Raw genomic sequence first — 23,530 nt, forward strand, 5'->3', positions numbered from 1 at the left:
CAATGTGTAAGTTAGGTCGCAGGAAATTCCCTTAATGTTGTAAGAATGAAATGTCCGTTTTTATGACTTTCATAGCATAATTGTTTTGGGTTTAACATAATATTCCATTTGACCTTGTCTTGGAGGTCCTCAGAACATTTCACGAAAATGTAAAGAACAGACGAAATGTGTTCTGGGAACGTTCTGGTAACATCAGGTGAATGTTTTTCCCCTGGTGTACTGATCTGAAACAGCAGGATCTGTCACGCTGGTATAAAGGATTTGGAGACAGGTGCAGGAATACATAATAGGGGTTTTTAACACGCCCAAAACAAACACAAATACAAAACACCTGGATGTACCCAAACAAAAGAGCGAGGGAAAACCTCGTAGAACGACACGGGACGAGACCCGTAATACATAATGCACAAAACATGCAGCACAGGCTGAGACAATGCATAGGTACTCACAGCACCAACGGACATGGGGGCAACAGTACCGGAGGAAGCCCTGACAGGATCACAGCTCACTGATCTGAAACAGCAGGACCACGACTCGCTGATCTGAAACAGCAGGACCACGACTCGCTGATCTGAAACAGCAGGACCACGACTCACTGATCTGAAACAGCAGGACCACGACTCGTTGATCTGAAACAGCAGGACCACGACTCACTGATCTGAAACAGCAGGACCACGACTCGCTGATCTGAAACAGCAGGACCACGACTCGCTGATGTGAAACAGCAGGACCACGACTCGCTGATCTGAAACAGCAGGACCCCGACTCGCTGATCTGAAACAGCAGGACCCCGACTCGCTGATCTGAAACAGCAGGACCACGACTCGCTGATCTGAAACAGCAGGACCACGACTCGCTGTTCTGAAACAGCAGGACCACGACTCGCTGATCTGAAACAGCAGGACCACGACCCGCTGATCTGAAACAGCAGGACCACGACCCGCTGATCTGAAACAGCAGGACCACGACTCGCTGTTCTGAAACAGCAGGACCCCGACTCGCTGATCTGAAACAGCAGGACCACGACCCGCTGATCTGAAACAGCAGGACCACGACTCGCTGATCTGAAACAGCAGGACCACGACACGCTGATCTGAAACAGTAGGACCACGACTCGCTGTTCTGAAACAGCAGGACCACGACTCACTGGATGATAGATGACTGTATATTACCTGGATGATAGATTACCTGGATGACAGATGACTGTATATTACCTGTGTTGTAATATGTTCTGTCTGTGGTGTAGAATGTGTACCCTCCTCTGTGGTGTAATATGTTCTGTCTGTGGTGTAGAATGGGTACTCTCCTCTGTGTTGTAACATGTTCTGTCTGTGGTGTAGAATGGCTACCCTCCTCTGTGGTGGAATATGTTCTGTCTGTGGTGTAGAATGGGTACCCTGCTCTGTGGTGTAATTTGTTCTGTCTGTGGTGTAGAATGGGTATACTCCTCTCCACATCGCGGCTAAGAAGAACCAGATGGAGATCGCAACGACGCTGCTGGAGTACGGAGCCAACACCAACGCTACGACACGTCAGGGCATCACACCGCTGCACCTGGCCTCTCAGGAGGGCAACGTAGACATCGTTACCCTGCTACTGGCCAGGGACGCCACCATCAGCTTGGGCAACAAGGTGGGGGTCAAGGGTTAGGGTGGTCCTGTCCTGTGTTCTAATGTGGTATGTCCTGTCCTGTGTCCTGTCCTGTGTTGTAATGTCTTATGTCCTGTCCTGTGTTCTAATGTGTCCTGTCCTGTCCTGTGTTCTAATGTGTCCTGTCCTGTGTTCTAATGTGTCCTGTCCTGTCCTGTGTTCTAATGTGTTATATCCTGTCCTGTCCTGTGTTCTAATGTGTCCTGTCCTGTGTCCTGACCTGTGTTCTAATGTGTCCTGTCCTGTTCTGTGTCCTGTCCTGTGTTCTAATGTGTCCTGTCCTGTGTTCTAATGTGTCCTGTCCTGTCCTGTCCTGTGTTCTAATGTGTCCTGTCCTGTCCTGTCCTGTGTTCTAATGTGTCCTGTCCTGTCCTGTGTTCTAATGTGTCCTGTCCTGTCCTGTGTTCTAATGTGTTATATCCTGTCCTGTCCTGTGTTCTAATGTGTCCTGTCCTGTGTCCTGACCTGTGTTCTAATGTGTCCTGTCCTGTCCTCTGTCCTGTCCTGTGTTCTAATGTGTCCTGTCCTGTGTTCTAATGTGTCCTGTCCTGTCCTGTGTTCTAATGTGTCCTGTCCTGTCCTGTGTTCTAATGTGTCCTGTCCTGTCCTGTGTTCTAATGTGTTATATCCTGTCCTGTCCTGTGTTCTAATGTGTCCTGTCCTGTGTCCTGACCTGTGTTCTAATGTGTCCTGTCCTGTCCTCTGTCCTGTCCTGTGTTCTAATGTGTCCTGTCCTGTGTTCTAATGTGTCCTGTCCTGTCCTGTGTTCTAATGTGTCCTGTCCTGTCCTGTGTTCTAATGTGTCCTGTGTTCTAATGTGTCCTGTCCTGTGTTCTAATGTGTCCTGTCCTGTCCTGTATTGTAATGTGTCCTGTCCTGTGTTCTAATGTGTTACGTCCTGTCCTGTCCTGTCCTGTCTTGTCCTGTGTTCTAATGTGTCCTGTCCTGTCCTGTGTTGTAATGTGTCCTGTGTTGTAATGTGTCCTGTCCTGTCCTGTGTTCTAATGTGTCCTGTCCTGTCCTGTGTTCTAATGTGTCCTGTCCTGTCCTGTGTTCTAATGTGTCCTGTCCTGTCCTGTGTTCTAATGTGTCCTGTCCTGTCCTGTGTTCTAATGTGTCCTGTCCTGTCCTGTGTTATAATGTGTTCTGTCCTGTCCTGTCCTGTGTTATAATGTGTCCTGTCCTGTCCTGTGTTATAATGTGTCCTGTCCTGTCCTGTGTTCTAATGTGTTATGTCCTGTCCTGTCCTGTGTTCTAATGTGTCCTGTCCTGTCCTGTATTGTAATTTGTCCTGTCCTGTCCTGTGTTCTAATGTGTTATGTCCTGTCCTGTCCTGTGTTGTAATGTGTCCTGTGTTCTAATGTGTCCTGTCCTGTGTTATAATGTGTTATGTCCTGTCCTGTCCTGTGTTCTAATGTGTCCTGTCCTGTCCTGTGTTCTAATGTGTTATGTCCTGTTCTTTCATGTGTTCTAAACTGTTATGTCCTGTCCTGTCCTGTCCTGTGTTCTAATGTGTTATGTCCTGTCCTGTCCTGTGTTCTAATGTGTCATGTCCTGTCCTGTGTTCTAATGTGTCCTGTCCTGTCCTGTATTGTAATGTGTCCTGTCCTGTCCTGTGTTCTAATGTGTCCTGTCCTGTCCTGTGTTGTAATGTGTCCTGTCCTGTCCTGTGTTCTAATGTGTCCTGTCCTGTCCTGTGTTCTAATGTGTCCTGTCCTGTCCTGTGTTCTAATGTGTCCTGTCCTGTCCTGTGTTATAATGTGTCCTGTCCTGTCCTGTGTTATAATGTGTCCTGTCCTGTGTTCTAATGTGTTATGTCCTGTCCTGTCCTGTGTTCTAATGTGTCCTGTCCTGTCCTGTCCTGTATTGTAATGTGTCCTGTCCTGTGTTCTAATGTGTTATGTCCTGTCCTGTCCTGTCCTGTGTTCTAATGTGTCCTGTCTTATCCTGTGTTCTAATGTGTCCTGTCTTGTCCTGTGTTCTAATGTGTCCTGTCCTGTCCTGTGTTCGAATGTGTCCTGTCCTGTCCTGTGTTCTAATGTGTCCTGTCCTGTCCTGTGTTCTAATGTGTCCTGTCCTGTGTTATAATGTGTCCTGTCCTGTCCTGTGTTATAATGTGTCCTGTCCTGTGTTATAATGTGTCCTGTCCTGTCCTGTGTTCTAATGTGTTATGTCCTGTCCTGTCCTGTGTTCTAATGTGTCTTGTCGTGTCCTGTCCTGTATTGTAATGTGTCCTGTCCTGTCCTGTGTTCTAATGTGTCCTGTCCTGTCCTGTGTTGTAATGTGTCCTGTCCTGTCCTGTGTTCTAATGTGTCCTCTCCTGTCCTGTGTTCTAATGTGTCCTGTCCTGTCCTGTGTTATAATGTGTCCTGTCCTGTCCTGTGTTATAATGTGTCCTGTCCTGTCCTGTGTTATAATGTGTCCTGTCCTGTGTTCTAATGTGTTATGTCCTGTCCTGTCCTGTGTTCTAATGTGTCCTGTCCTGTCCTGTATTGTAATGTGTCCTGTCCTGTGTTCTAATGTGTTATGTCCTGTCCTGTCCTGTGTTCTAATGTGTCCTGTCTTATCTTGTGTTCTAATGTGTCCTGTCTTGTCCTGTGTTCTAATGTGACCTGTCCTGTCCTGTGTTCGAATGTGTCCTGTCCTGTCCTGTATTCTAATGTGTCCTGTCCTGTCCTGTCCTGTGTTCTAATGTGTCCTGTCCTGTGTTATAATGTGTCCTGTCCTGTCCTGTGTTATAATGTGTCCTGTCCTGTGTTATAATGTGTCCTGTCCTGTCCTGTGTTCTAATGTGTTATGTCCTGTCCTGTCCTGTGTTCTAATGTGTCTTGTCGTGTCCTGTCCTGTATTGTAATGTGTCCTGTCCTGTCCTGTGTTCTAATGTGTTATGTCCTGTCCCGTCCTGTCCTGTGTTCTAATGTGTCCTGTCCTGTCCTGTGTTGTAATGTGTCCTGTGTTGTAATGTGTCCTGTCCTGTGTTCTAATGTGTCCTGTCCTGTCCTGTGTTCTAATGTGTCCTGTCCTGTCCTGTGTTATAATGTGTCCTGTCTTGTCCTGTGTTCTAATGTGTCCTGTCCTGTCCTGTGTTCTAATGTGTCCTGTCCTGTCCTGTGTTCTAATGTGTCCTGTCCTGTCCTGTGTTCTAATGTGTCCTGTCCTGTCCTGTGTTCTAATGTGTCCTGTCCTGTCCTGTGTTCTAATGTGTTACGTCCTGTCCAGTCCTGTGTTCTAATGTGTCCTGTCCTGTCCTGTATTGTAATGTGTCCTGTCCTGTCCTGTATTGTAATGTGTTATGTCCTGTCCTGTCCTGTCCTGTGTTGTAATGTGTCCTGTCCTGTCCTGTCCTGTGTTATAATGTGTCCTGTCCTGTGTTCTAATGTGTTATGTCCTGTCCTGTCCTGTGTTCTAATGTGTCCTGTCCTGTCCTGTATTGTAATGTGTCCTGTCCTGCCCTGTGTTCTAATGTGTTATGTCCTGTCCTGTCCTGTCCTGTGTTGTAATGTGTCCTGTGTTCTTATGTGTCCTGTCCTGTCCTGTCCTGTGTTCTAATGTGTCCTGTGTTCTAATGTGTCCTGTCATGTCCTGTCCTGTCCTGTCCTGTGTTATAATGTGTTATGTCCTGTCCTGTGTTCTAATGTGTCCTGTCCTGTCCTGTGTTGTAATGTGTCCTGTCCTGTCCTGTGTTCTAATGTGTTATATCCTGTCCTGTCCTGTATTGTAATGTGTCCTGTCCTGTCCTGTGTTCTAATGTGTCCTGTCCTGTCCTGTCCTGTCCTGTGTTCTAATGTGTCCTGTCCTGTCCTGTGTCCTTATGTGTTATATCCTGTCCTGTCCTGTGTTATAATGTGTCCTGTCCTGTCCTGTGTTCTAATGTGTTATATCCTGTCCTGTCCTGTATTGTAATGTGTTATGTCCTGTCCTGTCCTGTATTGTAATGTGTTTGTCCTGTCCTGTGTTGTAATGTGTTATGTCCTGTCCTGTCCTGTGTCCTAATGTGTCCTGTGTCCTGTCCTGTGTTGTAATGTGTTATGTCCTGTCCTGTGTCCTGTCCTGTGTTGTAATGTGTCCTGTCCTGTCCTGTGTCCTGTCCTGTATTGTAATGTGTTATGTCCTGTCCTGTATTGTAATGTGTCCTGTCCTGTGTCCTGTCCTGTATTGTAATGTGGTATGTCCTGTCCTGTGTCCTGTTCTGTGTTGTAATGTGTCCTGTCCTGTCCTGTATTGTAATGTGGTATGTCCTGTCCTGTATTGTAATGTGTTATGTCCTGTCCTGTATTGTAATGTGGTATGTCCTGTCCTGTCCTGTGTTCTAATGTGTCCTGTCCTGTCCTGTGTTCTAATGTGTCCTGTTATGTCCTGTCCTGTATTTTAATGTGTTATGTCCTGTCCTGTCCTGTCCTGTATTGTAATATGTCCTGTCCTGTCCTGTCCTGTATTGTAATGTGTTATGTCCTGTCCCTTGTTTTAATGTGTTATGTCCTGTCCTGTGTCCTGTCCTGTCCTGTATTGTAATGTGTCCTGTCCTGTCCTGTGTTGTAATGTGTTATGTCCTGTCCTGTGTTTTAATGTGTTATGTCCTGTCCTGTATTGTAATGTGGTATGTCCTGTCCTGTGTTGTAATGTGTCCTGTCCTGTCCTGTATTGTCCTGTGTCCTGTCCTGTATTGTAATGTGGTATGTCCTGTCCTGTGTCCTGTCCTGATTTGTAATGTGTCCTGTCCTGTCCTGTGTCCTGTCTTTTATTGTAATGTGTTATGTCCTGTCCTGTATTGTAATGTGTCCTGTCCTGTGTCCTGTCCTGTATTGTAATGTGTTATGTCCTGTCCTGTATTGTAATGTGGTATGTCCTGTCCTGTGTCCTGTCCTGTGTTGTAATGTGTCTTGTCCTGTCCTGTATTGTAATGTGGTATGTCCTGTCCTGTATTGTAATGATGTATGTCCTGTCCTGTATTGTAATGTGGTATGTCCTGTCCTGTGTCCTGTCCTGTGTTGTAATGTGTCCTGTCCTGTCCTGTGTCCTGTCCTGTATTGTAATGTGGTATGTCCTGTCCTGTGTTCTAATGTGCTCTGTCCTGTCCTGTGTTCTAATGTGTCCTGTTATGTTCTGTCCTGTATTGTAATGTGTTATGTCCTGTCCTGTGTCCTGTCCTGTCCTGTATTGTAATGTGTCCTGTCCTGTCCTGTATTGTAATGTGTTATGTCCTGTCCTGTGTTTTAATGTGGTATGTCCTGTCCTGTGTCCTGTCCTGTCCTGTATTGTAATGTGTTATGTCCTGTCCTGTATTGTAATGTGGTATGTCCTGTCCTGTGTCCTGTCCTGTGTTGTAATGTGTCCTGTCCTGTCCTGTGTCCTGTCCTGTATTGTAATGTGGTATGTCCTGTCCTGTGTCCTGTCCTGTGTTGTAATGTGTCCTGTCCTGTATTGTAATGTGGTATGTCCTGTCCTGTGTCCTCTCCTCTCAGAGTGGTCTGACTCCTCTCCACCTGGCAGCTCAGGACGACAAGGTGAACGTAGCTGAGGTGCTGGTTAACCAGGGGGCCACTGTTGACCCAGAGACTAAGGTACACATGCACGTACACACCACGTGTTCAGCTCTGGTCTGACAGCTGTGTAGGTCGGCTGGTCTCTCCTCACACCTCACTGCAGAACACTCACTGAGAAACACAACAGAGAGACCAGAAGGTCTAGAAACCCAGAGAGAGAGACCAGAAGGTCTAGAAACCAGAGAGGAGAGCGAGACCAGAAGGACTAGAAACACTACATTACTACAGTACTACACTGAAACACTACACCACTACATTACTACAGTACTACACTGAAACACTACACCACTACATTACTACAGTACTACACTGAAACACGACAACACTACATTACTACAGTACTACACTGAAACACTACAACAGTATTCTGAAACACTGAAACACTACACCACTGACACACTACAACACTGAAACACTGAAACACTACACCACTGAAACACTACAACACTGAAACACTGAAACACTACAACACTACAAAACTGAAACACTACAACAGTATTCTGAAACACTGAAACACTACACCACTGACACACTACAACACTGAAACACTACAACACTGAAATACTACAACACTGAAACACTACAACACTGAAACACTGAAACACTACACCACTGAAACACTACAACACTACAAAACTGAAACACTACAACACTGAAACACTGAAACACTACACCACTGAAACACTGAAACACTACACCACTGAAACACTACAACACTACAAAACTGAAACACTACAACACTGAAACACTACAACACTGAAACACTACAACACTGAAACACGACAACACTGAAACACTACAACACTGAAACACGGAAACACTACACCACTGAAACACTACACCACTGAAACACTACAACACTACAAAACTGAAACACTACAACACTGAAACACCACAAAACTGAAACACTACAACACTGAAACACCACAACACTGAAACACTACACCACTGAAACACTGAAACACTACAACACTGAAACACTACAACAGTATTCTGAAACACTGAAACACTACACCACTGACACACTACAACACTGAAACACTACAACACTGAAACACTACACCACTGAAACACTACACCACTGAAACACTACACCACTGAAACACTACAACACTAAAAAACTGAAACACTACAACACTGAAACACTGAAACACTACACCACTGAAACACTACACCACTGAAACACTACAACACTACAAAACTGAAACACTACAACACTGAAACACTACAACACTGAAACACTACAACACTACAACACTGCAACACTGAAACACTACAACACTACAAAACTGAAACACTACAACACTGAAACACCACAAAACTGAAACACTACAACACTGAAACACCACAACACTGAAACACTACACCACTGAAACACTGAAACACTACAACACTGAAACACTACAACACAACACCACAACACTGAAACACCACAACACTGAAACACTACACCACTGAAACACTACAACACTGCACTGAAACACTACAACACTGAAACACTACAACACAACACCACAACATTGAATCACCACAACACTGAAACACTACAACACTGAAACACTACAACACTGAAACACTACAACACTACAACACTACACCACTGAAACACTACACCACTGAAACAACAGTACACTACAATACTGAAACACTACACCACTGAAACACTACACCACTGAAACACTACACCACTGAAACACTACAACACTGAAACACTACAACACTGAAACAACAGTACACTACAACACTACAACACTACAACACTGAAACACTACAACACTGAAACACTACAACACTGAAACAACAGTACACTACAACACTACACCACAACACTACACTACAACACTGAAACAACAGTACACTACAACACTACACTACAACACTGAAACACTACAACACTGAAACACTACAACACTGAAACAACAGTACACTACAACACTACACTACAACACTGAAACACTACTACACCACACTACAACACTACAACACTGAAACTCTACAACACTGAAACACTACAACACTACTCTACAACACTACTCTACAACACTGAAACTCTACAACACTGAAACACTACAACACTACTCTACAACACTACTCTACAACACTACACTACAACACTGAAACACTACAACTCTAACAAGCTCTGGTATCTACATACAGACCTGACTACAACACTACAACAACATTAACTCTCTAAATGTCGTATCCATTCTGCTATAATCTCGGCCTATCAGCAGGCATCAAACCGTTATTTGAATCAACGTGCTTGAAGGTTTCAGAATGTCTCCTGAAACCATTGAACATGATAGTGAATGGAGCTTTAGATGGGATACACCGTCAAAACACTTGATTTCTGTTTCCCTAGATGGGATACACTAGTGGTTACACCATCAAAACACTTGATTTCTGTCTCTGTTTCCCTAGACGGGATACACTAGTGGTTACACCAGGCATAACACTTGATTTCTGCTTCCCTAGATGGGATACACTAGTGGTTACACCAGGCATAACACTTGATTTCTGTTTCCCTAGATGGGGTACACTAGTGGTTACTCCAGGCATAACACTTGATTTCTGTTTCCCTAGATGGGATACACTAGTGGTTACACCGTCATAACACTTGATTTCTGTCTCTGTTTCCCTAGACGGGATACACTAGTGGTTACACCAGGCATAACACTTGATTTCTGCTTCCCTAGATGGGATACACTAGTGGTTACACCAGGCATAACACTTGATTTCTGTTCCCCTAGATGGGATACACTAGTGGTTACACCGTCATAACACATGATTTCTGTTTCCCTAGATGGGATACACTAGTGGTTGACACAGGCATAACACTTGATTTCTGTTTCACTAGATGGGATACACTAGTGGTTACACCGTCATAACACTTGATTTCTATTTCTGTTTCCCTAGATGGGATACACTCCACTGCACGTGGCGTGTCACTATGGAAACGTGAAGATGGTCAACTTCCTGCTAAAGAACCAGGCCAAGATCAACGCCAAAACCAAGGTTAGGCTCCCCTCCACATGTGTATATAGATGTTGATGGTTGTAGGTGTGGGTGTTGCAGTGGGTTTGTGTTGGTATGTTTAATAAAAGAGGCGTGTCTGACCTTTCCTCCTCCCCCTTTCAGAACGGATACACCCCCCTCCATCAGGCGGCCCAGCAAGGCCACACCCACATCATCAACCTACTGCTGCAGCACGGGGCCTCTCCCAACCACGTCACTGTGGTGAGAACACACACACACCTGCTGCAGCACGGGGCCTCTCCCAACCACGTCACTGTGGTGAGAACACACACACACACCTGCTGCAGCACGGGGCCTCTCCCAACCACGTCACTGTGGTGAGAACACACACACACCTGCTGGAGCACGGGGCCTCTCCCAACCACGTCACTGTGGTGAGAACACACACACACACCTGCTGCAGCACGGGGCCTCTCCCAACCACGTCACTGTGGTGAGAACACACACACCTGCTGCATCACGGGGCCTCTCCCAACCACGTCACTGTGGTGAGAACACACACACCTGCTGCAGCACGGGGCCTCTCCAAACCACGTCACTGTGGTGAGAACACACACACACACACCTGCTGCAGCACGGGGCCTCTCCCCAAACGAGCTGACTGTGGTGAGCCCCCACAGATGGGACTGCACAGTGAAATACACTGTCACCAACACTATCTCATACACACTAGGCTGTCATGAGCCTGCACTGTAACAGTCACATCACAACACACAGTGGTCCATCTATTGTCTTTGGTAGTATTAACAGTAGATACTGACACGAGGCTGGGTTAGGGGTTAGGGGTTAGGGTTAGGGTTAGGGTTAGGGGTTAGGGTTAGGGTTAGGGGTAGGGGTTAGGTTTAGGGTTGGGGTTAGGGTTAGGGGTAGGGGTTAGGGTTAGGGTTGGGGTTAGGGTTAGGGTTGGGGTTAGGGGTTAGGGTTAGGGTTAGGGTTGGGGTTAGGGGTTAGAGTTAGGGGGTAGGGTTAGGGGTTAGGGGTTAGGGGGTTAGGGGTTAGAGGTTAGGGGTTAGGGGGTTAGGGTTAGGGGTTAGAGTAATAGTAATATCTGACTGTCTTTAACAGAATGGTAACACGGCCCTGTCCATCGCCAGGAGGCTGGGGTACATCTCTGTAGTGGATACTCTGAAGGTCGTCACTGAGGAAACACAGACCACTCTGGTGAGACCAGCACATACTGTTCTCATTAAGTTAGTGTATGAAACAACTGAAGTGTGTTAACTAAAACCTTCTAGAAACACCATGAGAAATACAGTAGCCTGCATATGTAAATACCTATCTGTTGTCTTACAGTTATCCACATGTACAATAACATCCTTCGTTCGTTAACGACTCATTGAAATGTTTGTTCCCTTACTAGACGGTGACCGAGAAACACAAGATGAACGTTCCAGAAACCATGAATGAGGTTCTGGACATGTCGGATGATGACGGTAAGAGATGTAGGAGTTATGTTTTAATAACCTGATCATATCCAGTGAGAGATGTAGGAGTTATGTTTTAATAACCTGATTATATCCAGTGAGAGATGTAGGAGTTATGTTTTAATAACCTGATCATATCCAGTGAGAGATGTAGGAGTTATGTTTTAATAACCTGATTATATCCAGTGAGAGATGTAGGAGTTATGTTTTAATAACCTGATTATATCCAGTGAGAGATGTAGGAGTTATGTTTTAATAACCTGATCATATCCAGTGAGTGATGTAGGAGTTATGTTATAATAACCTGATTATATCCAGTGAGAGATGTAGGAGTTATGTTTTAATAACCTGATTATATCCGGTGAGAGATGTAGGAGTTATGTTTTAATAACCTGATTATATCCAGTGAGAGATGTAGGAGTTATGTTTTAATAACCTGATCATATCCGGTGAGAGATGTAGGAGTTATGTTTTAATAACCTGATCATATCCAGTGAGAGATGTAGGAGTTATGTTTTAATAACCTGATCATATCCAGTGAGAGATGTAGGAGTTATGTTTTAATAACCTGATTATATCCAGTGAGAGATGTAGGAGTTATGTTTTAATAACCTGATTATATCCAGTGAGAGATGTAGGAGTTATGTTTTAATAACCTGATTATATCCAGTGAGAGATGTAGGAGTTATGTTTTAATAACCTGATCATATCCTTATGATAAATCAACATAAGATATGGTTTAGATTTATATATTTTAATGCTTTATAATTTTTCTATGATTTTTAACACTTTCCTCATTCAAATTGCACAGTTGGTAAAGCCAATGTACCTGAAATGCTCAATGAAGACTATTTATCTGATGTTGAAGAAGGTACTTTCACCTTTTTACTTTTTCTGAGTTTCTTCAGCAGATGTTCGTCTCAGACTAACCAGATATCTTCTCCTGTCTCACGCTTGGTGTGTTGTCATGGACTCTGTATTTTATGCTTTGGTATCCCAGGAATACGCCTTTATCTGGGTTGAACTTGGAGAACTTGAATGTGATCTTTTCATCCATCCTCTGTTGACTAAGTTGTATTTTCTTTCACTTGGCCTCCAGAGCTTCTCCTTCAGCTTTTCTGTAGAATCTGACCTTCTCAAGAGAGAGAGAGACAGATTCTGTTCTCTCTGGTTCTGTTGCTCAACATTTATTCAACACTGATTTTGTTTCTAGCAGTGTTGACATTTATGAGAGACAGAGAGAGAGAGAGACACAGAGAGAGAGAGAGAGAGACACAGAGAGAGAGAGAGAGAGAGACACAGAGAGAGAGAGAGAGAGAGAAGAGAGAGAGACAGAGAGAGAGAGAGAGACAGAGAGAGAGAGAGACACAGAGAGAGAGAGAGAGAGAGAGAGAGAGAGAGAGAGAGAGAGACAGAGAGAGAGAGAGAGAGAGAGATGACATAACATACCTTACTCCCTGAAATCATCTTGATTCAGGATCTTTGTTTTAACAGAGATGGAATTTCAGTGTGTCTATGAGAGCTACTGTCGTAAGTGCAGACTTTGACTTTACATTAATGACACTAAACAAAAACTAATGGTGTTTGTGTTCAAATGGTTTCTAATATAGAGTGAAGTGGACAGATTGAAGTGTCTCTAAATGTATCTCTGCTGTATTAGTTTGGTGTAGCTACAGTTGACTGACCGTGGTACTGAGATATCATCTTATTAACGACTGGAACATTCTAAACATAGATCTGTCATTTCCTCAACACTGTTATTAAGGTCAGAGTAATGCTCTGATATACATTCAAACATTTCCCTACAGGCGTCGTGTATCTGTGTGTTTTCATGTGGCCTTGACCCCTAGCCAGGTATTAGCCAATAAAAAGGTCTAGTTCAGACCAACAGCCAGGTATTAGCCAATAGAAAGGTCTAGTTCAGACCAACAGCCAGTTATTAGCCAATAGAAAGGTCTAGTTCAGACCAACAGCCAGGTATTAGTCAATAGAAAGGTCTAGTTCAGACCAACAGCCAGGTATTAGCCAATAGAAAGGTCTAGTTCAGACCAACAGCCAGTTATTAGCCAATAGAAAGGTCTAGTTCAGACCAACAGCCAGTTATTAGCCAATAGAAAGGTCTAGTTCAGACCAACAGCCAGTTATTAGCCAATAGAAAGGTCTAGTTCAGACCAACAGCCAGTTATTAGCCAATAGAAAGGTCTAGTTCAGACCAACAGCCAGTTATTAGCCAATGGAAAGGTCTAGTTCAGACCTACAGCCAGTTATTAGCCAATAGCAAGGTCTAGTTCAGACCAACAGCCAGGTATTAGCCAATAGCATGTATGAATACTGTGATTTACTTCCTCATGTCCCAACCATGAGAGGACAGTAAGAGTAATGGTCCTACTACAGGTCCTGACTGGCCTGACTGTCCCAGCCCCACTACCATACCACTGGCCTGACTGTCCCAGCCCCACTACCATACCACTGGCCTGACTGTCCAGCTGACTGTCCCAGCCACACTACCATACCACTGGCCTGACTGTCCCAGCCCCACTACCATACCACTGGCCTGACTGTCCAGCTGACTGTCCCAGCCACACTACCATACCACTGGCCTGACTGTCCCAGCCCCACTACCATACCACTGGCCTGACTGTCCAGCTGACTGTCCCAGCCCCACTACCATACCACTGGCCTGACTGTCCAGCTGACTGTCCCAGCCCCACTACCATACCACTGGCCTGACTGTCCCAGCCCCACTACCATACCACTGGCCTGACTGTCCAGCTGACTGTCCCAGCCCCACTACCATACCACTGGCCTGACTGTCCAGCTGACTGTCCCAGCCCCACTACCATACCACTGGCCTGACTGTCCCAGCCCCACTACCATACCACTGGCCTGACTGTCCAGCTGACTGTCCCAGCCCCACTACCATACCACTGGCCTGACTGTCCAGCTGACTGTCCCAGCCTCACTACCATACCACTGGCCTGACTGTCCCAGCCCCACTACCATACTACTGGCCTGACTGTCCCAGCCCCACTACCATACCACTGGCCTGACTGTCCCAGCCCCACTACCATACCACTGGCCTGACTGTCCAGCTGACTGTCCCAGCCCCACTACCATACCACTGGCCTGACTGTCCAGCTGACTGTCCCAGCCTCACTACCATACCACTGGCCTGACTGTCCAGCTGACTGTCCCAGCCTCACTACCATACCACTGGCCTGACTGTCCCAGCCCCACTACCATACCACTGGCCTGACTGTCCCAGCCCCACTACCATACCACTGGCCTGACTGTCCCAGCCCCACTACCATACCACTGGCCTGACTGTCCAGCTGACTGTCCCAGCCCCACTACCATACCACTGGCCTGACTGTCCAGCTGACTGTCCCAGCCTCACTACCATACCACTGGCCTGACTGTCCAGCTGACTGTCCCAGCCTCACTACCATACCACTGGCCTGACTGTCCCAGCCCCACTACCATACCACTGGCCTGACTGTCCCAGCCCCACTACCATACCACTGGCCTGACTGTCCCAGCCCCACTACCATACCACTGGCCTGACTGTCCAGCTGACTGTCCCAGCCTCACCACTACCATACCACTGGCCCAGGTTTGGAACCAGTTCAGGGAACACAACCCAAAACTGGAAAACAACTACATTATTTGAGGAACCCGAACCGAAAACCAAAGTGATCTATAATGTTCCTCAGCGGCGCAACTTTGTTTGGTCGGGGGGGCATAATTTAATTAAACATGTTTTAATCCAGTGGGATAAACAGTCCAACCAGCCTCCCCTACCTCTCTGAGGGGTCCGCATGGTCCTAAAGCACCCCGCTGCCTCGTTATGTACCACATTCCAATGATGAAACTGTTCCGGAACAGAACCGTTATTCTGAAAGCATGGGAACCGGTTGATCAAGTTATTTTACATTCTGGAACAGAACCATTATTCTAAAAGCATGGGAACCGGTTGATCAAGTTATTTTACATTCTGGAACAGAACCGTTATTCTGAACGCATGGGAACCGGTTGATCAAGTTATTTTACATTCTGGAACAGAACCATTATTCTAAAAGCATGGGAACCGGTTGATCAAGTTATTTTACATTCTGGAACAGAACCGTTATTCTGAACGCATGGGAACCGGTTGATCAAGTTATTCTACATTCTGGAACAGAACCATTATTCTAAAAGCATGGGAACCGGTTGATCAAGTTATTTTACATTCTGGAACAGAACCGTTATTCTGAACGCATGGGAACCGGTTGATCAAGTTATTTTACATTCTGGAACAGAACCGTTATTCTGAACGCATGGGAACCGGTTGATCAAGTTATTTTACATTCTGGAACAGAACCGTTATTCTGAAAGCATGGGAACCAGTTGATCAAGTTATTTTACATTCCGGAACAGAACCGTTATTCTGAACGCATGGGAACCGGTTGATCAAGTTATTTTACATTCCGGAACAGAACCGTTATTCGGAAAGCATGGGAACCGGTTGATCAAGTTATTTTACATTCCGGAACAGAACCGTTATTCTAAAAGCATGGGAACCGGTTGATCAAGTTATTTTACATTCCGGAACAGAACCGTTATTCTAAAAGCATGGGAACCGGTTGATCAAGTTATTTTACATTCCGGAACAGAACCGTTATTCTAAAAGCATGGGAACCGGTTGATCAAGTTATTTTACATTCCGGAACAGAACCGTTATTCTGAAAGCATGGGAACCGGTTGATCAAGTTATTTTACATTCCGGAACAGAACCGTTATTCTGAACGCATGGGAACAGGTTGATCAAGTTATTTTACATTCTGGAACAGAACCGTTATTCTGAACGCATGGGAACCGGTTTATCAAGTTATTTTACATTCTGGAACAGAACCGTTATTCTGAACGCATGGGAACCGGTTGATCAAGTTATTTTACATTCCGGATCAGAACCGTTATTCTGAAAGCATGGGAACCGGTTGATCAAGTTATTTTACATTCTGGACATTTGTTTCCAATTCCACAAAAATGGCAACAAAGCGCAAATGAAAAGCCCTCACTCTGTCGGTGTTCCAGCGTCTACCTACCTGCTGGAAATCTTTGCCAGTGGGTGTGTGGACTACCTACCCCTCCGCTTTGAAGCAGGTAGCCCTCTGACCATGTTACATAGGTTACTGTAGCCCTCTGACCATGTTACATATGTTACTGTAGCCCTCTGACCATGTTACATAGGTTACTGTAGCCTACTGACCACGTTACATAGGTTACTGTAGACTACTGACCACGTTACATAGGTTACTGTAGCCCTCTGACCACGTTACATACGTTACTGTAGACTACTGACCATGCTATATAGGTTACTGTAGTCTACTGACCATGTTACATAGGTTACTGTAGCCCTCTGACCACGTTACATAGGTTACTGTAGACTACTGACCACGTTACATAGGTTACTGCAGTCTGCTGACCACGTTACATAGGTTACTGTAGACTACTGACCATGTTACATAGGTTACTGTAGACTACTGACTATGTTACATAGGTTACTGTAGACTACTGACCATGTTACATAGGTTACTGTAGCCTGCTGACCATGTTACATAGGTTACTGAAGACCTCTGACCATGTTACATAGGTCACTGTAGCCCTCTGACCACGTTACATAGGTTACTGTAGCCCTCTGACCACATTACATAGGTTACTGTAGACTACTGACCATGTTACATAGGTTACTGTAGCCCTCTGACCACGTTACATAGGTTACTGTAGCAACTGACCACGTTACATAGGTTACTGTAGCCTACTGACTACGTTACATAGGTTACTCTAGTCTACTGACCATGTTACATAGGTTACTGTAGCCTGCTCACCACGTTACATAGGTTACTGTAGCCCTCTGACCACGTTACATATGTTACTGTAGCCCTCTGACCACGTTACATAGGTTACTGTAGCCTGCTGACCATGTTACATAGGTTACTGTAGCCTGCTGACCACGTTACATAGGTTACTGTAGTCTACTGACCATGTTACATAGGTTACTGTAGTCTACTGACCATGTTACATAGGTTACTGTAGCCCTCTGACCACGATACATATGTTACTGTAGCCTGCTGACCATGTTACATAGGTTACTGTAGACTACTGACCATGTTAAATAGGTTACTGTAGCCTGCTGACCATGTTACATAGGTTACTGTAGACAACTGACCACGTTACATAGGTTACTGTAGCCCTCAGACCACGTTACATAGGTAACTGTAGCCTGCTGACCACGTTACATAGGTTACTGTAGCCCTCTGACCACGTTACATAGGTTAATGTAGACTACTGACCATGTTACATAGGTTACTGTAGACAACTGACCACGTTACATAGGTTACTGTAGACTACTGACCATGTTACATAGGTTACTGTAGCCCTCTGACCACGTTTCATAGGTTACTGTAGACTACTGACCATGTTACATAGGTTACTGTAGCCCTCTGACCACGTTACATAGGTTACTGTAGCCTGCTGACCATGTTACATAGGTTACTTTAGCCCTCTGGCCACGTTACATAGGTTACTGTAGCCCTCTGACCATGTTACATAGGTTACTGTAGACTACTGACCATGTTACATAGGTTACTGTAGCCCTCTGACCACCTTAAATAGGTTACTGTAGACTACTGACCATGTTACATAGGTTACTGTAGCCCTCTGACCACCTTAAATAGGTTACTGTAGACTACTGACCATGTTACATAGGTTACTGTAGCCCTCTGACCACGTTACATAGGTTACTGTAGACTACTGACCACGTTACATAGGTTACTGTAGCCTGCTGATCATGTTACATAGGTTACTGTAGCCTGCTGACCACGTTACATAGGTTACCCCCCCCCAGTCTGGGTCTTGTCCTGTCTGGGTCTTTTCCTGTCCTGGACCCTCAGTCCTGTCCTTGTCTGAGCTAGTCCTGTCCTGGACCCTCAGTCCTGTCCTTGTCTGAGCTAGTCCTGTCCTGGACCCTCAGTCCTGTCCTTGTCTGAGCTAGTCCTGTCCTGGACCCTCAGTCCTTTCCTGGTCTGATCTAGTCCTGTCCTGGTCTTATCTAGTCCTGGTCTGATCTGGTCCTGTCCTGGTCTGATCTAGTCCTGTCCTTGTCTGATCTGGTCCTGTCCTGGTCTGATCTAGTCCAATCCTGGTCTGATCTTTTCCTGTCCTGGTCTTATCTGGTCCTGGTCTGATCTAGTCCTGTCCTGGACCCTCAGTCCTGTCCTGGTCTGATCTAGTCCTGTTCTGATCTAGTCCTGGCCTGGTCTGATCTAGTCCTGTCCTGATCTGGTCCTGTCCTGGTCTGATCTAGTCCTGTCCTGATCTGGTCCTGTCCTGGTCTGATCTAGTCCTGTCCTGGTCTGATCTAGTCCTGTCCTGATCTAGTCCTGGCCTGGTCTGATCTAGTCCTGTCCTGGTCTGATTAGTCCTGTCCTGATCTAGTCCTGTCCTGGTCTGATCTAGTCCTGTCCTGGTCTGATCTAGTCCTGTCCTGGTCTGATCTAGTCATGCCCTGGTCTGATCTAGTCCTGTCCTGGACCCTCAGTCCTGTCCTGGTCTGATCTAGTCCTGTCCTAGTCTGATCTGGTCCTGTCCTGTTCTGATCTAGTCCTGTCCTGGTCTGATCTGGTCCTGTCCTGGTCTGATCTAGACCTGTCCTGGTCTGATCTAGTCCTGTCCTGGTCTGATCTAGTCATGTCCTGGTCTGTGTGTGTGTGTGTGTGTGTGTGTGTGTGTGTGTGTGTGTGTGTGTGTGTGTGTGTGTGTGTGTGTGTGTGTGTGTGTGTGTGAGTGTAAGTGTAAGTGTGAGTGTGAGTGTGAGTGTGAGAGAGACAGAGATTTGAACATTTTTGAGTGCAGAGCTTGTTGCTGAATCCTGTGTCCCTCAACTGGATCTTGCGTAGTAAGTGATCGTCTCTGAGTGATTAGGACAGAGAGGGTAGAGTAGGTTTCCTGGTGTGATTAGGACAGAGAGGGTAGAGTAGGTTTCCTGGTGTGATTAGGACAGAGAGGGTAGAGTAGGTTTTCTGGTGTGATTAGGACAGAGAGGGTAGAGTAGGTTTCCTGGTGTGATTAGGACAGAGAGGGTAGAGTAGGTTTTCTGGTGTGATTAGGACAGAGAGGGTAGAGTAGGTTTCCTGGTGTGATTAGGACAGAGAGGGTAGAGTAGGTTTCCCATTAGGACAGAGAGGGTAGAGTAGGTTTCCTGGTGTGATTAGGACAGAGAGGGTAGAGTAGGTTTCCTGGTGTGATTAGGACAGAGAGGGTAGAGTAGGTTTCCCATTAGGACAGAGAGGGTAGAGTAGGTTTCCTGGTATGATTAGGACAGAGAGGGTAGAGTAGGTTTCCTGGTGTGATTAGGACAGAGAGGGTAGAGTAGGTTTCCTGGTGTGATTAGGACAGAGAGGGTAGAGTAGGTTTCCTGGTGTGATTAGGACAGAGAGGGTAGAGTAGGTTTCCTGGTGTGATTACGACAGAGAGGGTGGAGGGAGAGAGGGGGGGTGGCAGAAGAGAGGGAGAGAGAGGGGGAGGGAGAGAGGGGGGGTTGGCAGGAGAGAGGGAGAGAGAGGGGGGAGGGAGAGAGGGGGGGTGGCAGGAGAGAGGGAGAGAGAGGGGGAGGGAGAGAGGGGGTAGCAGGAGAAAGGGAGAGAGAGGGGGGAGGGAGAGAGGGGGGTTGGCAGGAGAGAGGGAGAGAGAGGGGGAGGGAGAGAGGGGGGTTGGCAGGAGAGAGGGAGAGAGAGGGTGGAGGGAGAGAGGGGGGGTGGCAGGAGAGAGAGAGGGGAGGGAGAGAGGGGGGGTGGCAGGAGAGAGGGGGAGAGAGGGGGGAGGGAGAGAGGGGGTAGCAGGAGAGGGGGAGGGGGAGGAGAGGGAGAGGCGATGGGAGGAGGGGGAGGAGAGGGAGAGGCGATGGGAGGAGGGGGAGGAGAGGGAGAGGCTATGGGAGGAGGGGGGAGGAGAGGGAGAGGCGATGGGAGGAGGGGGAGGAGAGGGAGAGGTGATGGGAGGAGGGGGAGGAGAGGGAGAGGCGATGGGAGGAGGGGGAGAGGCGATGGGAGGAGGGGGAGGAGAGGGAGAGGCGATGGGAGGAGGGGGAGAGGCGATGGGAGGAGGGGGAGGAGAGGGAGAGGCAATGGGAGGAGGGGGAGGAGAGGGAGGAGAGGGAGAGGTGGTGGGAGGAGGGGTGAGGGGGAGGGTTGCTGTAGATCAGCAGGGGGGTCGATGAACTCTGCTTTATCGCTGGTGGAATGCTGTTCTCCCCTCGCTGGATGGTAGCTGGCTGGTCGATGTGCACTTGCTCTAGTTTCTACGTTTTAACCCCTCCGTTCCTCTGCCTCATCTCTCTCTAACGTCCATTAACACTCTGCATCGGGACTCTCCTGGACGGACAACTCTACAAACCTACTCATCATAGCTGCAACATTGGGTTCTAACTTTAGAATGGGTGTTGCTTTCACTGCTTAAACCATGGCTTCGTATTCAGTGACTAAACAAGCGTAGTGTGAGTAACTGAGTAGCCCAGTGGCGGATGGGTCCGGTCAGCTGGGTGTCCCGTGGCAGAGCAGAGCAGGGGACAGGACAGTGGATCAGGCCTCCAGGCTTCTATTGATCTGCTAAAACAGCCTGTCTGCTCTGGAGACACTCCTACTGGACCTGCTTTCAGGGGTTACAGCATGGCTGGTCCAGTTAGGACAGCAGAGAGAGAGAGAGGACTGGACTAGAGGACTGTAGGGGGAGGGGACTGTCTAACTAATCTGTTACACTAGGGAGAGAGAGGACTGGACTAGAGGACTGTCTAACTAACAGGAGAGAGAGGACTGGACTAGAGGACTGTCTAACTAACAGGAGAGAGGACTGGACTAGAGGACTGTAGGGAGAGAGGGGACTGGACTAGAGGACTGTCTAACTAACTGGAGAGAGAGGACTGGACTAGAGGACTGTCTAACTAACTGGAGAGAGGGGACTGGACTAGAGGACTGGACTAGAGGACTGGACTAGAGGACTGTCTAACTATCTGGAGAGAGAGGACTGGACTAGAGGACTGTCTAACTAACTGGAGAGAGAGGACTGGACTAGAGGACTGTCTAACTAACAGGAGAGAGGACTGGACTAGAGGACTGTCTAACTATCTGGAGAGAGGACTGGACTAGAGGACTGTAGGGAGAGAGGGGACTGGACTAGAGGACTGGACTAGAGGACTGTCTAACTAACTGGAGAGAGGACTGGACTAGAGGACTGTCTAACTAACTGGACTAGAGGACTGTCTAACTATCTGGAGAGAGAGGACTGGACTAGAGGACTGTCTAACTATCTGGAGAGAGGGGACTGGACTAGAGGACTGTCTAACTAACTGGAGAGAGAGGACTGGACTAGAGGACTGTCTAACTAACTGGAGAGAGGGGACTGGACGAGAGGTCTGGACTAGAGGACTGTCTAACTATCAGGAGAGAGGGGACTGGACTAGAGGACTGGACTAGAGGACTGTCTAACTAACTGGAGAGAGGGGACTGGACTAGAGGACTGTCTAACTAACTGGAGAGAGAGGACTGGACTAGAGGACTGGACTAGAGGACTGTCTAACTAACTGGAGAGAGAGGACTGGACTAGAGGACTGGACTAGAGGACTGTCTAACTAACTGGAGAGAGAGGACTGGACTAGAGGACTGGACTAGAGGACTGTCTAACTAACAGGAGAGAGGACTGGACTAGAGGACTGTCTAACTATCTGGAGAGAGGACTGGACTAGAGGACTGTAGGGAGAGAGGGGACTGGACTAGAGGACTGGACTAGAGGACTGTCTAACTAACTGGAGAGAGGACTGGACTAGAGGACTGTCTAACTAACTGGACTAGAGGACTGTCTAACTATATGGAGAGAGAGGACTGGACTAGAGGACTGTCTAACTATCTGGAGAGAGGGGACTGGACTAGAGGACTGTCTAACTAACTGGAGAGAGAGGACTGGACTAGAGGACTGTCTAACTAACTGGAGAGAGGGGACTGGACTAGAGGACTGTCTAACTATCTGGAGAGAGAGGACTGGACTAGAGGACTGTCTAACTAACTGGAGAGAGGACTGGACTAGAGGAATGTCTAACTATCTGGAGAGAGGGGACTGGACTAGAGGACTGTAGGGAGAGAGGGGACTGGACTAGAGGACTGGACTGTCTAACTAACTGGAGAGAGGAGTGGACTAGAGGACTGTCTAACTAACTGGACTAGAGGACTGTCTAACTAACTGGAGAGAGGACTGGACTAGAGGACTGTCTAACTATCTGGAGAGAGGGGACTGGACTAGAGGACTGTAGGGAGAGAGGGGACTGGACTAGAGGACTGTCTAACTAACTGGAGAGAGGGGACTGGACTAGAGGACTGTCTAACTATCTGGAGAGAGAGGACTGGACTAGAGGACTGTCTAACTATCTGGAGAGAGGGGACTGGACTAGAGGACTGTCTAACTAACAGGAGAGAGGACTGGACTAGAGGACTGTAGGGAGAGAGGGGACTGGACTAGAGGACTGTCTAACTAACTGGAGAGAGGGGACTGGACTAGAGGACTGTCTAACTATCTGGAGAGAGGGGACTGGACTAGAGGACTATCTAACTATCTGGAGAGAGGGGATTGGACTAGAGGACTGTCTAACTGGAGAGAGGGGACTGGACTAGAGGACTGTAGGGAGAGAGGGGACTGGACTAGAGGACTGGACTAGAGGACTGGACTAGAGGACTGGACTAGAGGACTGTCTAACTAGCTGGAGAGAGGGGACTGGACTAGAGGACTGTCTAACTAACTGGAGAGAGGGGACTGGACTTGAGGACTGTCTAACTAACTGGAGAGAGAGGACTG

General features: G+C 47.0%; 1 protein-coding gene across 37 annotated transcripts in view; it reads left to right on the forward strand.

Moving 5' to 3' along the window:
• LOC106577222 (ankyrin-3) overlaps positions 1-23,530 on the forward strand; it is a 587,325-nt gene that overhangs the window by 462,331 nt on the left and 101,464 nt on the right. For 24 of the 37 annotated variants that reach the window (XM_045701215.1, XM_045701221.1, XM_045701212.1 and 21 more), the window contains 7 exons: positions 1,435-1,632; positions 7,113-7,211; positions 10,110-10,208; positions 10,332-10,430; positions 11,295-11,390; positions 11,590-11,662; positions 12,465-12,524. In XM_045701215.1, coding sequence (XP_045557171.1) covers positions 1,435-1,632; positions 7,113-7,211; positions 10,110-10,208; positions 10,332-10,430; positions 11,295-11,390; positions 11,590-11,662; positions 12,465-12,524 — 724 coding nt within the window. Of the gene's footprint in view, positions 1-1,434; positions 1,633-7,112; positions 7,212-10,109; positions 10,209-10,331; positions 10,431-10,632; positions 10,663-10,702; positions 10,718-11,294; positions 11,391-11,589; positions 11,663-12,464; positions 12,525-13,054; positions 13,184-20,870; positions 21,186-23,530 lie in introns of those variants that run through there. The other 13 variants (XM_045701211.1, XM_045701210.1, XM_045701216.1 and 10 more) reach the window with 5 other exon arrangements.

This window comes from Salmo salar, chromosome ssa18 (assembly GCF_905237065.1).
Source record: "Salmo salar chromosome ssa18, Ssal_v3.1, whole genome shotgun sequence".
Taxonomy (NCBI): domain Eukaryota; kingdom Metazoa; phylum Chordata; class Actinopteri; order Salmoniformes; family Salmonidae; genus Salmo; species Salmo salar.